The sequence below is a fragment of the Fonsecaea monophora genome, assembly GCF_001642475.1.
Source record: "Fonsecaea monophora strain CBS 269.37 chromosome Unknown Scaff2, whole genome shotgun sequence".
Taxonomy (NCBI): Eukaryota; Fungi; Ascomycota; class Eurotiomycetes; order Chaetothyriales; family Herpotrichiellaceae; genus Fonsecaea; species Fonsecaea monophora.
This window is the reverse complement of record NW_019173933.1, coordinates 355,559-368,583: the sequence shown is the minus strand read 5'-3', so window position 1 is coordinate 368,583 and position 13,025 is coordinate 355,559. Positions and strand designations below refer to the sequence as shown.

Genomic DNA, 13,025 nt, shown 5'->3' with positions numbered 1-13,025 from the left:
CAGCTCGCTTAGACCTCCACCCAACGCCAGATTCCAGCAGCACCCTTTAATCATCATCGACCCTCGCCCGCTTCCTCTGCCGTTCTCTTTCGTCCCGATCCCTATCTTCCGCCTGCTCGAGCCCATACCTCTTCTTCCCTTCTCCACCAGCCCTGGCGGACGCCTCTCCGATGAGACTGTCAATCCCAAAAGGATCGTCCTTGTCCTTCTCGAATTGGACAGGCCCAGCCTCTCGCTCCGCCACATCGGCGCCCTTGAATCCTTCCTTGGCTTTGCCCAAAACCTCAAACCTGTTGGATTTTGAAATTTTGCCCATTGCGCTCTCTGCTGCTTCTTCGCCATATTCTTCGTCGTCCTGGTTGCCTGCTGACGGACGATATATGCTATTGATCGCATCGTGCGCTGCGAAGAGGGGTTTATCGTAGTGTTGATCCTCATTAAATCCCGAATCAAACCCAGATGTCTGGTTGAACAACCGAGAATCGTACATCGTCTCCTGGTTCTGCGTCGGCTTCGCCAATCCCAGCGCCACTTTTTCGGAGATGTCTCGATTCTGTTCTCTCGCCATCATCTGGATTCTCTTTTCGGCGCCCATCCTCGACTGGCGGAGTTGTCGTTCATTTTCCTGCCTACGTTCTCGTCGAGCCCGTTCTCTTTCTCTTGCCGCCTCGTCTTCGCTATCACTCCGAGAATTATAAGAGGAGCCCGAGTAAGAGCGTGACCGTGACCGCTTTGTGTGTGTCTCTGTGGCACGCTGTCTCTCCTCCCTGGCCTTCTTCGCCATTTCTCGCAAATGCTCTTCTTTCGCGAGCTTCTCCTTCTCCGCTAGCTTCTGCTGCATCTGCGCGCGAAGCCGGACTTCTTCTCTTGCGTGTCGGTCGGCTGTAAAGAGGGCTTCCGCAAACTGGGCGAATTTGTCGTTGATCGTCACGTCTTGTAGTCCTCGACCATCTGCCGCTAATCGCTTGTCCAAGGGGACCGTATAACCTTTGGGATTCTTCCAGTTGGAGATCGGAGGCGGGATTTTCCACGCCTCCTGGTCTTCTGCGGTTAGTTTCCGTGGGGGCGAGTGCATGACTGGTGGCGGAGGAGAAGGAGGGCCTCGGGGGATCTTCTTGTGCTTGAACTTCGGAGGCTCCATAGGATCCTCCTGCTTCTTGACAATCTTGAATATGCGGTCATTCTTCTTGGAGTTGTCCCCCATCTGATTCGCAGGCGTGTATCGCACGTAAGTCGGCTCTTCCCGATTCACACCCTTCACGTTCTTGGGCTTCTGTGCCGCCACCGCCCCGGACACCAACTTCTCGAGCGCAAGTTTCGTCCTTTCAGCCGTGGCTTGCGCCTCCTCTGCAGATGGCCTGTCGAGGCTCAAGTCGCCCGCGTCCGCGCGCTGTCTCAGTGGGATCAAGTCCTTGAAACTGGAATGTATGATCCGGCCTTCGCTGTGGCCCTGTCTCGCGATGGCATCGTATTTCACTTTTCCTTCGGCGTCGACTTGGATGGCAAGTGCATTCGAGGTGGACGCCGTCCCCTTTCGGCCCATGTCAAGCGGATACTGCGCCACGGGGATTTCGGGAAATGCACCGCCGTCGCCAAAGTCTTCTGCGGAGCGGGGTCGCCATCCGGATCGCTGACCATAAGGAGGTGGTCCAGAACGCTGACGAGAGAAGTAACGTGTCAGTATGTCGGGTGAGAGACCAGAGCTCAGGGTAAGGTTGGTACTGACCTTTAAAACAATTTGGGATTCATCAATCACGCCGGGTCCCACGATCCGCGGTCCTCTCGGCTGTGCGTGGATCGGCACCTCTTCATGTTCCCCTGTGTATTTGGGTTTTGGCAACGAGGCGAACAGACCAGTCGCCATGATTGCGGAGGGTTGGCAGGGCGCGAGGAAATGGAGGAATAGGTAGACACTTGGGTTGAAGGTGGAAAGTGGAAAGTTGCAAAATGGGCAGAGTCCCATAATGCGGGGAGTGGCACTTTGTGATTCACCGTACCGTCCATCTACGGTGAATCTTTTGATGGAGAAGAGCAGTTGACGTCTTCCGGATCTCCAATCATCTCCAAATACAATTTGTATTTCTCAGCCAAAGTTCAACCCGCAAAGCTCTCTCAGAGAACAGCTTCTACATCACAGAGTCTGCCAGTCAAGATGGGTTGGTTTTCCTCGTCTTCTTCGCCTACGCCCGCGCAGCCTGCTGCAGGTATGTTTGATACCCAATGCCCGCTCAGGCAGAGGACTATAGGAACCTCTCAAACTAATATATGCTTCCGCCGCAGTCACGCAACCTTCGACGCCCGACAACCTCGCCCGCGATGTTAAAACGGCGTCGGCAGGAGAGAAGACGGAGAAAGTAAAGGTACGAAAACGTCCAGCACCGCGCTTTCAACAACAGCTCCATACCTGCGTATTTGTCTGCCCTGGCTGCGAGAGCACTTGTCCCTCATCCGTCACTGCGTGCGACGTACACACATACATCCACCCACCTGTGCACCCGCCCACGGAATGATGAATTGTCTGCTGACGCCCCTATGACTCATCCAGCCATGCTGCGTATGCAAGGACGAGAAATCGCGGCGTGACGAGTGCATGCTCTTCTCCCGCGCCGACGACCCACAAGAGGACTGCAAGAGTCTGGTCATGCAATACAAGGACTGCATGGCCGGGTATGGGTTCAAGATATGAAAAGAAAGCACCCTACAGAGAAAAGGCGGCGCCGTGGCGGCGGATCGAGTTCCTGGACGTCCAAACTCAGACTTGCTTTGGAGCGGATATCGTATTCTTCACCCTCTGGGGACCGCCGGCATGAACATGGGTTTTGTTTGGGGAGCTGTACAGTATTCTCCGGAGGTGTACAGACACGAGCATTGGGAGGGGCGGGCGCATTGCATTACATCGCATTGCTAGGTATGGCGCAGCATGCAATCGCTCGGAGTTTGGGATGTACGGTATACAACTTTTTCAGGGCTTTGCCCTTTGCGAAACGAGGCATAGTCGACGCACGCCATACTGCAAGTCACCCTTCGCACAATCACATACACCACTACATGAATTGATGGGATCCGATGGCATATGGGTGGTGGGTATCATTGTCTTCTGGGAGAGTAGTATCTCTTCATGTTCATGTTCGCAGCATAGATAGATCTCTGCTCCCGCAAATACACATTTGGAAAAGTACTCCCCATCCAATAGCGGTCCTCCCATGTCCACTGTACCAACGAACGAATAATATGAACACTGCTCCTGGATCACCGCGTCCCGGACGTCTAGACATGGTGCTTCTATACTACTCACTCTCTCCCTTGTTGCACAAATGTCACAGGAGGCATATACTCCAAATACATGCATACATGCATACAAGCGTTCGTCCATATTGGATGTTTCCCCCCTCGGTTCCCACCGTAATCAATCACAAAGACGCCAGCAGACTCTGCATGCCCACCTCGAGATAATCATCCCGCTTGAGCAGATACGGTCTGAGATTCTCCTTGCCCAGATTTCCCAGGACGGGCCCCCTTAGTCTCTCCTTCAACGCGTCGGGATGCAGCACAAACACGCTGGCAAGCTCACTGAGCACTTCGAGACTGTTCTTGAAGGACGCTCCTCCGCTGACTGCATCGGCGTCAATGGTGGCGCTCTCGCCGCTGGCGCCGCGGCCAAGTTCCCAAGAACGCAGAAGCTGGACGTAGCGGGACATGTCTCTCGCAAGCATCACGCCGCCAATCCTATTGACTTGATACTTGGTGAAGTGCTGGAGGAGCTGACTGCGGAATCCCACTGCAACTTCCATGAGCAACACACTGAGATTCGCGCCGTCGAAGCTTTGCACTGCAGTCTCGTGGAACAAGCCCAAAAATCTACACACGCTTTCACAGGTTGACGTTTGAGGTTGTTCCAAGCTCGGCGCTTCCGTCTCCTGCCGGGGTCGGAAATCCACGCGGTTCTGGTTGGACAGCAATCGTGACGTCCAGTTAAGCACGCCATCGACGGTGGCTTGTTCAATGTTATTGATTTGATCCTCGATGCGGATGGTCGCTGTACGGGCAGCTTTCTCCATCTCTCGCCGCGTGGTCAATGACGAGCTCGCCAGGGGGATAAGAAGAGTGTTGATGCAGGACTGCACTAGGTGCGCAATGTGCACTGCGGTGCGAAGGTTAGAGAGATAAGAGAGGTCGGGCTCCCGTCGTGTATTTTCAAAGGAGGAGGCGAGGTCCGCGCAGGCTTCGAGAGACACTTCGACGTAGGATTCCAACAGATTTTTGAGGACGAGGTTGAGGAGAGCAGCGACATCCTTTGGCGTTTCTGAACCACCACCTAGTTCAAGCCCTCGTCTGACACCTTCGGCGAGCCACTTGAGCATCCTTTTTGCGAATGCAACATTCAACCTCCCGTCTTCCTCGTCAAGCTCCATATTTGGTTGTACCTTGTCGTCGCCACCCGTGCTCTGAAGACCTGCGACACTCAACAAGATCCTCTTCTGGGTAGGCGACATTTTCTCCAAGTCCAGGCTTTTAACGTACGCGTCGGTGGCTTCTCTAGCCGAGGCAAGAAGTTCCTGGCCACGATTGCGGATGGCTGCGAGGTATGTCTTTGGCTCCTTTTGGCGCCGAGAGTGGAAGAGTTCGAACTTGAACAGAAGCGATTTGTAGAGTTCTTGAAGGTTGTGTTTTTCCTTGTCGATGTATGCTGAACCGCCAAAGTATGGGGTGAAGAGTTCATCGAGTTGCTGGTCAAGTAGTTGACTCGTCTGCGAAGTCGCCGGGTCAGGATGCTCTGTCAACCCATGCGCCTTCAAGTCTTCGACGAGGACGCTGATGTAACTTCTGGCAGCTTGGAGCGATCTCAAGTAGGCGAGCGTGGATTCGGACTCGGCCTTCTCCAGCACCAACTCTAGCCTTTGCTGTATAGATTGCTGAAACACTCTCTGAACGAATTTGCCCAGCACTTGTTCCGGGTAGGGAAATGCTCTCTTGATGATCCCCGACTCTTCCTGAACCACGACCTTGACTTCGTCGATCAACGACTGCAAGCCAGGTTCAACGCCCGGTAACTCGGCGTCTGGGTCCGAGAGTCGAATCCAGGTCTCTTGGTCCCCGCCAATCTCCTCGGTCATGAGATTACTCCGATCGATAAAGAACTGGTGCTGGTTGACAAAGGCCGCTTGCACGGACGCGCCGCCATTAAAGTCCTGCAACACGATCGCACAGTTCTTCATCTCCTCAAAGTTTTTCCGTCGATAAAAGTCGTCAAACAACTTGAGCATATCGTTCTCGAGCGTCTCGATGAATTTTTCAATGACTTCTCTGGTGTTGAAACTCCGGCTCCCCGTCACTCCGTTCGTGATGCCGACCTGCTTGGTCGTCGATACCCCGTTGGGCTGGCCGTGACTTTTCGGGTCGAGTCGTTGGCTGATCCTCAGTAGCTGGCGGGCGATGTTGGCCGACCTGATCTTCCCTTCTCCGGTGCCCGATCTCCTTAGATTCTCCAACAGAGTGACCTCCCCACGGTTACTGACCTCGTCCCAGCACTCAATCAAGAAGTGCGCGTCCAGAGCCTTCCTCCTCTGTCGGTCCAGCTCTTCGATCCTCCGCCCCGTGTCCACCGCGACATTGCCGCCCCATTTCTCCCCTCGGTCGCTCTTTAAAGACGTGTCTAGTTTCTGAAAGCTCTCAATCGTCGAGTTGAGCTTCCTGCCCAGTGTCTCGGTGTTGCCCGCATGCTGCGCCTCGGCTCTTCTCACGGCGGCGGATAATTCATTCTCCCGCTGCTCGAGCTCACCGGACAGTTCATCGAGGCGGCGCGAGGCCTGTTCGAATGCGCGGATCAAGGGTTTGGGGTCGAAGGGCGCGTTGGCGGTCCCGTGCGAACGGCGATGAGCGGACTGGACACTCTCGGTCAAGGATTCGATGAAGTCTTTGGCTATGAAGTCGCGGCTGGAGAAGTCCTCGAGGTTGAATACAGGCCCTTTAGGGAAGATGGTGCGGCTAGTGGGTTGCTCGGAGGGGTGAGATGACCCGTGATATTGCTGGGGGTCCATGGTCTTTGTCACTTGGGGACAGTCATGGTGCGACCGGATGAGAGGCCACGGTTCAAGAGTTGTGGAATAGCAAGGACTAGCTGCGTCCCGACTTGGGACATGTGTTTGTACTGTACAGTAAGTAAGTGAAACTTGGTTTGACGCTCAGCAGTCGAGAGGCTGGACTGCGGAGATGTTGGAGCAACACCACGTTTCGCTGTATTCGCAGAAAGATTCCTCCGACTCCGACTCCAACGTCAGCCTTGTCCACCTTCTTTTCTATCTTTGAACCACAGATTCACATTGTAGCAAGAAGACACATATGTGCAGGAGAACTCAAGCTACGGTTTAGACCATAAGGATGGCAATGGACTTTTTTGGGTATCAGTATATTTCTTGAAGGAATCCTCCTCTCCCTTCTCCCGTGGTGGGAAGGTGTTCGTTGATGTGATGGATCAAGTGAACTGTCGCCCTTCACCAGACCGCTTGCTTCCACCTGATCGACCACTCCAAACTTTTGATAGTCAAGAAGCTCTCTCTTGTCTTATTTTATGCCGTAACACGTGGCTCATCTAATCATTGCTAATTCTTTGATCGTTTGAGACACATTCTCTTCCCAACGTAGTGCACAGGCAGTATTTTTCAAAGCATTGTTCGTTGTTTCTCGGTATCGCTCCCCCTGGGTCTGCAAAATTGCAAGCATTGTATCCAACCAGAAGTATTTCTTACATCAAGGTTGTGCCATAAGATCGAGAGGTGGAACGTTTACAGCCCGCCACGAAAACATATGCCACTCACCTTTTGTACGCGTGTTGTTACATGGTCATCTTGACATCCTCGACGTCCCTCCCACCATCACTTGGTGCGAGCGTTTCGCTTCGTACTGTTTCACTCCTTGCGCTGCCCTCGCGGTTGTCTGTCTCCATCTTCTCGTCCACCAGTGACTGTTGCGAAGGTTGCTGGTGCTGTCGATCGACTCTTTTTCCCAGCTTCTCACACCAACCTTCTGCACTGACAAGAGTATCGTTGACCACTCGACTGACCTGGGTCATCATGTCCAACCCCTCTTGGGCCAGAACCATGACTCTCCTTCCACTCTTAACCGCTTCAGAGCTCTCAGGCCCGGTCTCACTGGATGAGTCTTCCTCTCCGTCTGCCCGGCTGGCCAGATTGAAACGTTGGGGTAGACTGACCAAATGTCTATGCACCAGATCTCGGGCATTCTGGGGTAAGGCACCACCCGCGTAATTGGAGACAATCCCAACGACATGCTTGAGGGTTTGGAGGACGTCGGCTCTTAGTGCTGCGATACGGGCAGACAGAGCAGCTTGTCTTCTCTCTTCGTGGGTTTGAGTCATATGCGCGACGGACATGGTGGGGGGCTGTTCACCCGGAGTGACCCCTTCATCCCACCGCTCAAGCAGGTTTTTGAGATTCTGGATGGCTTCCCCGAGTCGGCCATTTGCCCAGCGCAGCCAGCTGAGACAGTACCGCAGACTTCGAATCGATTCATCGCTCATGGCAATGCCTAGACCGCTGGTAGAGACCATTAGTTGTTGGCGCCAACCCGGTGGAGGTTGGCGATTGTCATGGCCTTTGAGAAGGACTTGCTGTTCAACATAGGGTGGTGAGCGATCGCCGGGGTTGTAGGCGGGCAGCGAATCCGAGTAACCAGTCTCGGAGGTTGGTCGGTTGGTCCCATTGGGGGAGACATCTGAATACCCCTTCTCGATGTCAGAGGGTTTAGTTGGCGATCTCCCATCGCGCTTGGGCTGTAGGGCCCAGCGCAAACCACCTTCCACACCCGATATTCTGGCGACGGTCCCTGCGATAGGCAAGCCAACATTCCGCTCGGTCCATTCTGCACCTGGTATATAAGATTGTGTAGTCTTATAAGCGGACAAGGAGCCGTTGATGAGAGGGCGGGTCCAAGGGTACTGGCTCGTAAACAGTCGTAGGAGGGGTTCCGGTTGGTCAGAGTCGAAGCTGGTATGAGACTGGACAAGCGTAGGAGGTTGTTGCGGCTGAGACTGCCTCGGCGAGTGGTATTCTGGTACGGCGCATATTAGATTAGGGTATAAGGGACTTTTCGGGGGACTTCTTACTCTGAGAGAGATTATTCAGGGTCTCGGCAGCCTCCATGTCCTCGATGGACATTCCAGAGAGCACACTGCCTGCCCTCGTGGATCGGTCGTCAGATCGCATCATGTCGATATCGATAGAGGCGGGTTTATGAGACTCGGCAGAGGAACGGTGGGCGGAAAGCGGAGGTGAGAACGGAGGAGGAACGGCGTAAGGTGGATTTGGCGATTGTGAGTCCATTGCGCGCGGAGGAAAAGTGAGGCGAGTTGAATGCAGTGCGCAGCAGTCGGCGGTCGGCAAATGTGTAGAGTCGGAAAGAGTCCTTGGAGGCGGTGGAATGGTAATTTGAGAGACCCCTACATGGTCGGAGAGGGTGAGTCGGACTGTGAGGAATGACGGCGCTGGATATGCGGCGTGAAGGTGGTATATTGGTAATACGAGGGAGGGAGCAAGGGCGAGCAGAGGAAGAGAGGAGGTGAGCAGGTGAGCAAGCGAACAAGTGAAGTCGAACACGAATAGAAAGAGAGTGTGTGTGGCAGCGTGGTACTGGTTCTCACAAGCGGTCGGTGAAAGAATGACAGAAAGAGGGAATTGCAATGATTGAGCGGGCGGCGGACCGTGGCATGGGTGAATGGGACGGCGGTGGATGGACGGTGATGATGATCTTCTTTATTGGGGGAGGGAAATCGATCACATGCTCCGTCAGTGGTTTTCCTGGGGCCAACAGCCGAATCGCCGCTTTGGGTCGCGGTACCGAGTATTTTACCTGTACTTGTGCTTTGTGCACATGAGGTACGCGGTACCTTGGCCCTTCTCCTCCCATCATCACAATCCCCCCGATTGGCTGACAAGCTGTTGGATCCTTTGGAAAGAAGCTTGTGCTTCCCTTGGAATCCCCTTTGTTTTTGCTTTTGCTACTCCAAATTGTCTGGACCTCAACTGGTCCGTCGTTCTGTTGGCCCAGCCGCGACGAGTACGAGTACATTAGAGACACCACCTTCTCGCTCTCACTTCCATCCTTATCTCTAGCATGTGCTCCATGTGCTCCATGTGCCTCGATCCAAATGCCACATGCACGCCCATTCCACATGCGCTCTTATGTCATCTCCACTCCCTGCAATTGGCACCCAAATTGGTGGTCTGGGGCAAAAACATGTGCTCTCGATTTCTCCTCAATCCACTATGATCTTTGTCCCCATCTCGATCGCTCCAGTGCGCTGCCGAGAATTTTCGGGTGCGTCAAGGGACCAAAATTCATTTCGGCAGAATATTCATCCGGGAAGCACATCGGAGTTTGACGGGTCACGCGGGTTTCTGGGCACCAACTACTGCATGGTACTACAAGTACTCGTAGATACTCGACATACTCCGCATCACACAAGTGATTAGTATGTATGTTCTAACACACGTACAATCATGGTCCGATACCGCAGCCAGAAAACCCAATCATTTTAACCTTTTGAACAATTCACGACAAAGATTGTGGCCTCTCTGGAAATTAGTTGGTGCGGTCAGCTAACCTATTCCGCACTAAAGCCCGCAACACCGCTTTCTTGTGGTCCATGGACACAAGATATCCTGAGGCTACAAGGAAAGCGAGAAGAACCACATTTCCAAAAGACCAAAAAAAAAAAAAGTGGTCTAAATTGCTAGTGATGAGATCGCAACGACCACATTTACCTATACGAATGCTCTCATCGCATCACACCAAGCGCAGCAGCTTGGGTATTTTCCACAGCACCCCCCAGCCGCCAAACACGGTGCAGAGACCAGTGAAAATGATGAGAGGACCGTAGGAAGTCTCATAGCCGGGACCGGGCACCGAGGCGGCCACGTCGGCTCCGGCTTTCAGGAGGGACACGCCGGCCAGACCGCCGACGACGTAGCCGATGCCTCTTGCGCCGTTGAGCAGGCCGTAGAGCATTCCCGAGTCGATGGCCTCGTTGCGCTGCGCGGCCTCGCGCTCCAGCTGGTTGATGACGCCGCCCCAGGTGGCGCTGTAACCACCGGCGAAGAAGCCAAAGGTCACCGAGAACAGGACCAGGAGGGCCATGGCGCCCCGCGAGGTCAGGCCCCAGAATAGAAACGCCGACAGGGCCGAACTGACGGCCGAGATGGCCGTCACGGTCGTGACTGAGAGTGGGAGCCGCTTGTTGTCGCTGAGGTAGCCGAAGAACGAGGACGAGACGATCCCCGGGAGGTTGAAGAGCGTCAGCAACAGCGTGGCCGAGGTCTGCGACAGCTTCGTGACTTCGTGCGCGTACGTGCTCAAGTACGTCTGCGGGATGCCGTACCCGGAGCTCTGTAGGACGGTGGCAACGCTGTAGATGTAAAAGGTCCGGTGGCGGAGGAAATGCCAGGGAATCCTACGCGACCGGTGGTCACTCGAGGTGCTGGTGGCGGTGGTGGTGACCATGGTAACGGTCGACGGCGGGGTCGGGATCATAAATGTGCCCAGGATACTGGTCGCCGCTGCCAGGGCGGTCCAGATCCTCAATGTGTTGCGAAAGCCGTAACGGTCGAGCAGGGCGCGCAGGATAAACGGACAGGTCGAGCCGACGATGTTCTTGCAGGATAAGACTACCCCATACGCGACAGCACGGTTTCCCGTGTTGAACCACTCCCCCAGGGACAGCGTGGTTGGACTGTAGATGAGAGCGCACCCCAACGCCGACGTGACTCCCTGTGTCGCGACTAAATGCCAGACGTCGGTGCTGAATGAGGACAAGAGGAAGGAGACACAGCTGAGTACCGCACCGCACAGCGCCGCGAGCTGCCGTCGACGGGCCCATCGTCGGGAGAAAAGTGCGAACAGGAAAGGCATTGACAGGTACATGACACCGTTGGAGGTGGTGCCAATGATACCGGTGGTTTCACGACTCCCCTCCAGCGTCCAGTTGCCGGAATAGTATTCCTGGAAGACGCCGTAATTCATGGCAAACCCTGCACAGTTTGACGGGGTTTCGGTGGTTAGTAGAAGGATTGTAACCAGCCATGTAACAATACCTCATGGTGCCTTACCCCATACTGGCAGCTGAAGGATTGAAGATCCCACGAGAACACAAGCTTTCTGCCGCCTGGATGCCCACTGCCTCGGATTAGCATGGTCAAGACTGAGTTCGTCGACCTCGACCTCGACATCGACATTGGCATCAGCATCTCGGGCTATTCCGACTGCACCGCCGTCGTATGACGGTGGCGACTCGCGCAGAGCAATGCGTTCGGTATGTGGCATTGTCGATTAAGCAGACCATCAGCCTGTCCCGGGAATAGCAGACCAAAGAGGTGGGCAAAATATGATGTTTAAGCTGAAGCACACGACATCTTGCCTCTTATGTCGAGCCAGCGACCCTCGGACTAGGCATGCGTCATGCGAGAGAATTTATCGTTGATACACAATGTTGCGAGCACTTTGACTGGCGCGGGGAAGGACAAAAGGCGTACCTGTCTCAATGCTATGTAAGCTTTGCTTTCTAGCCGCCTCGTGCTCCCGCGGGCCCAAGTGGGGGAGAAGAGACGGTGAGAGAAGAGGCGTACCAGAGGCGTAGCAGATGGAGACAAGTCGAGTAGCCTTAGTGATAACTGGTCGACTCCAGAGGCTCGACGGGGACCTCCGTTGTCGATGATTGTCTCGTCGATAGCCAACTAATTCTTCCGAGATCGGTCCCTGGTCGTGTCCGAACGGGGCAGAAAATAATGGCGACTAGTCGGGGAGATCAAATCCACGAACGACACTTCGGAAATCCCTCTCCAGTGGTACGAGTGAACTAGGGAGCTACGTGATATAGGGGGCTTTGTTGACCGTATCGACTGTAGCTATAGCTCTAAATTGAGAAGACATTAAAGGAAATGTCAAGTCCGCAGGAAATCAGGAATGTGGCGTTTCCATGAGCGAACATATTCCAAGAGTAGGCGTGCTCTCTTCTGATACAAGGCGATTTGCTGCGGAAATGAGACAGTAGCTCCCTGTAGCCCAGCCGGTGCTGCGAGTACTATCTCCTAGTGACACGAGAGACCAGGGCCACTGCATCCTCCCTGAAACCTCGGGTTGTATGTCGTCCATCGTCCACTATCAATTTTGCAAGCCCTGACGACTTGCTCATGTCGACCGCACTTGACAAAGGCATACACATACATTCCAATCATATCACCGACATCGCGGTCCTGTTGAGCAGAGGCCACTTTCATTTTGTGCTCCGGTATATCCGTTTTGATCTTGAGAAGTAGTGTAGACCCGCTTGTCATCTGACACGCCTTTTTTCTGTGTCGCTTACCTCCTGCTTGATGCTCCAACCGATAGCTCAGCCTAGTCGGTTTCTGGGCTTCATAGTCCTCTACCACCAGTAGCTTAAGCTGCGTCATGTGGAAAGTGTATGAGCGAGGCCAGCCAAGGTAGTTTTGCGCACTGTATACTGGCTTGTCTGGGTGGGTCAGCCAACAAAGGGGTACGGTTTGTTTTCTGATCGCATCTTAAGAGCTTCGGGCTCAAGGTGGCATGCAACAGAATGCTTGACTAGGGACTGTCAATACTCGGAAGAGGATGGAAATAGTTCCCATGGGACAAGACCAAAAAAGGTATAAGCAGCAACTCCAAGAATCCTCGCAGCTTCTCGAAACCATTTTCCAAGTCGGGCACTAGCTGCTACATGAACATGCCACTCGTGAGTAAGACCTAGATTCAACGCCCCCAGCCGTTAGTTGCAGCGATCTCAAACCGTCGGCATAAGCTTGTTCCACTGTAGATGGGGACAATAGGCCCCGATCTCCCGGCAGATATTGTACACAGTGTATTTGTTGAGTGGAAGGCGTGACTTGCGCACGAGATAGGTTGGACATTTTGGACCCGCACGCTGATCCTTGATTGTGCAAGGCGAAGGGAGCCCGCAGTCAGGTGAAACCAAGTATTGAGTACGCGAAGGGACTTTT

At 54.0% G+C, this 13,025-nt stretch overlaps 4 protein-coding genes across 4 annotated transcripts; all 4 read right to left on the bottom strand.

Moving 5' to 3' along the window:
- Positions 1 to 46: 46 nt before the first annotated feature.
- AYO21_00521 (pre-mRNA-processing protein 45) lies at positions 47 to 1,864 on the bottom strand (the record flags this gene model as incomplete). Its single annotated transcript, XM_022650511.1, has 1 exon — positions 47 to 1,864. The coding sequence occupies one exon, from the start codon at positions 1,862 to 1,864 to the stop codon at positions 47 to 49; it is 1,818 nt and encodes a 605-aa protein (XP_022517125.1).
- A 1,546-nt stretch (positions 1,865 to 3,410) lies between these two features.
- Positions 3,411 to 6,038, bottom strand: AYO21_00520 (hypothetical protein; the record flags this gene model as incomplete). The annotated part of the gene is made up of 1 exon (XM_022650510.1): positions 3,411 to 6,038. One exon carries the CDS (start codon positions 6,036 to 6,038, stop codon positions 3,411 to 3,413), a length of 2,628 nt encoding a protein of 875 aa, XP_022517124.1.
- A 794-nt stretch (positions 6,039 to 6,832) lies between these two features.
- Positions 6,833 to 8,339, bottom strand: AYO21_00519 (hypothetical protein; the record flags this gene model as incomplete). Its single annotated transcript, XM_022650509.1, has 2 exons — positions 6,833 to 8,067; positions 8,123 to 8,339. The coding sequence occupies 2 exons, from the start codon at positions 8,337 to 8,339 to the stop codon at positions 6,833 to 6,835; spliced, it is 1,452 nt and encodes a 483-aa protein (XP_022517123.1).
- A 1,462-nt stretch (positions 8,340 to 9,801) lies between these two features.
- On the bottom strand, positions 9,802 to 11,334 carry AYO21_00518 (hypothetical protein; the record flags this gene model as incomplete). The annotated part of the gene is made up of 2 exons (XM_022650508.1): positions 9,802 to 11,042; positions 11,121 to 11,334. The coding sequence occupies 2 exons, from the start codon at positions 11,332 to 11,334 to the stop codon at positions 9,802 to 9,804; spliced, it is 1,455 nt and encodes a 484-aa protein (XP_022517122.1).
- Between the last annotated feature and the right edge of the window lie 1,691 nt (positions 11,335 to 13,025).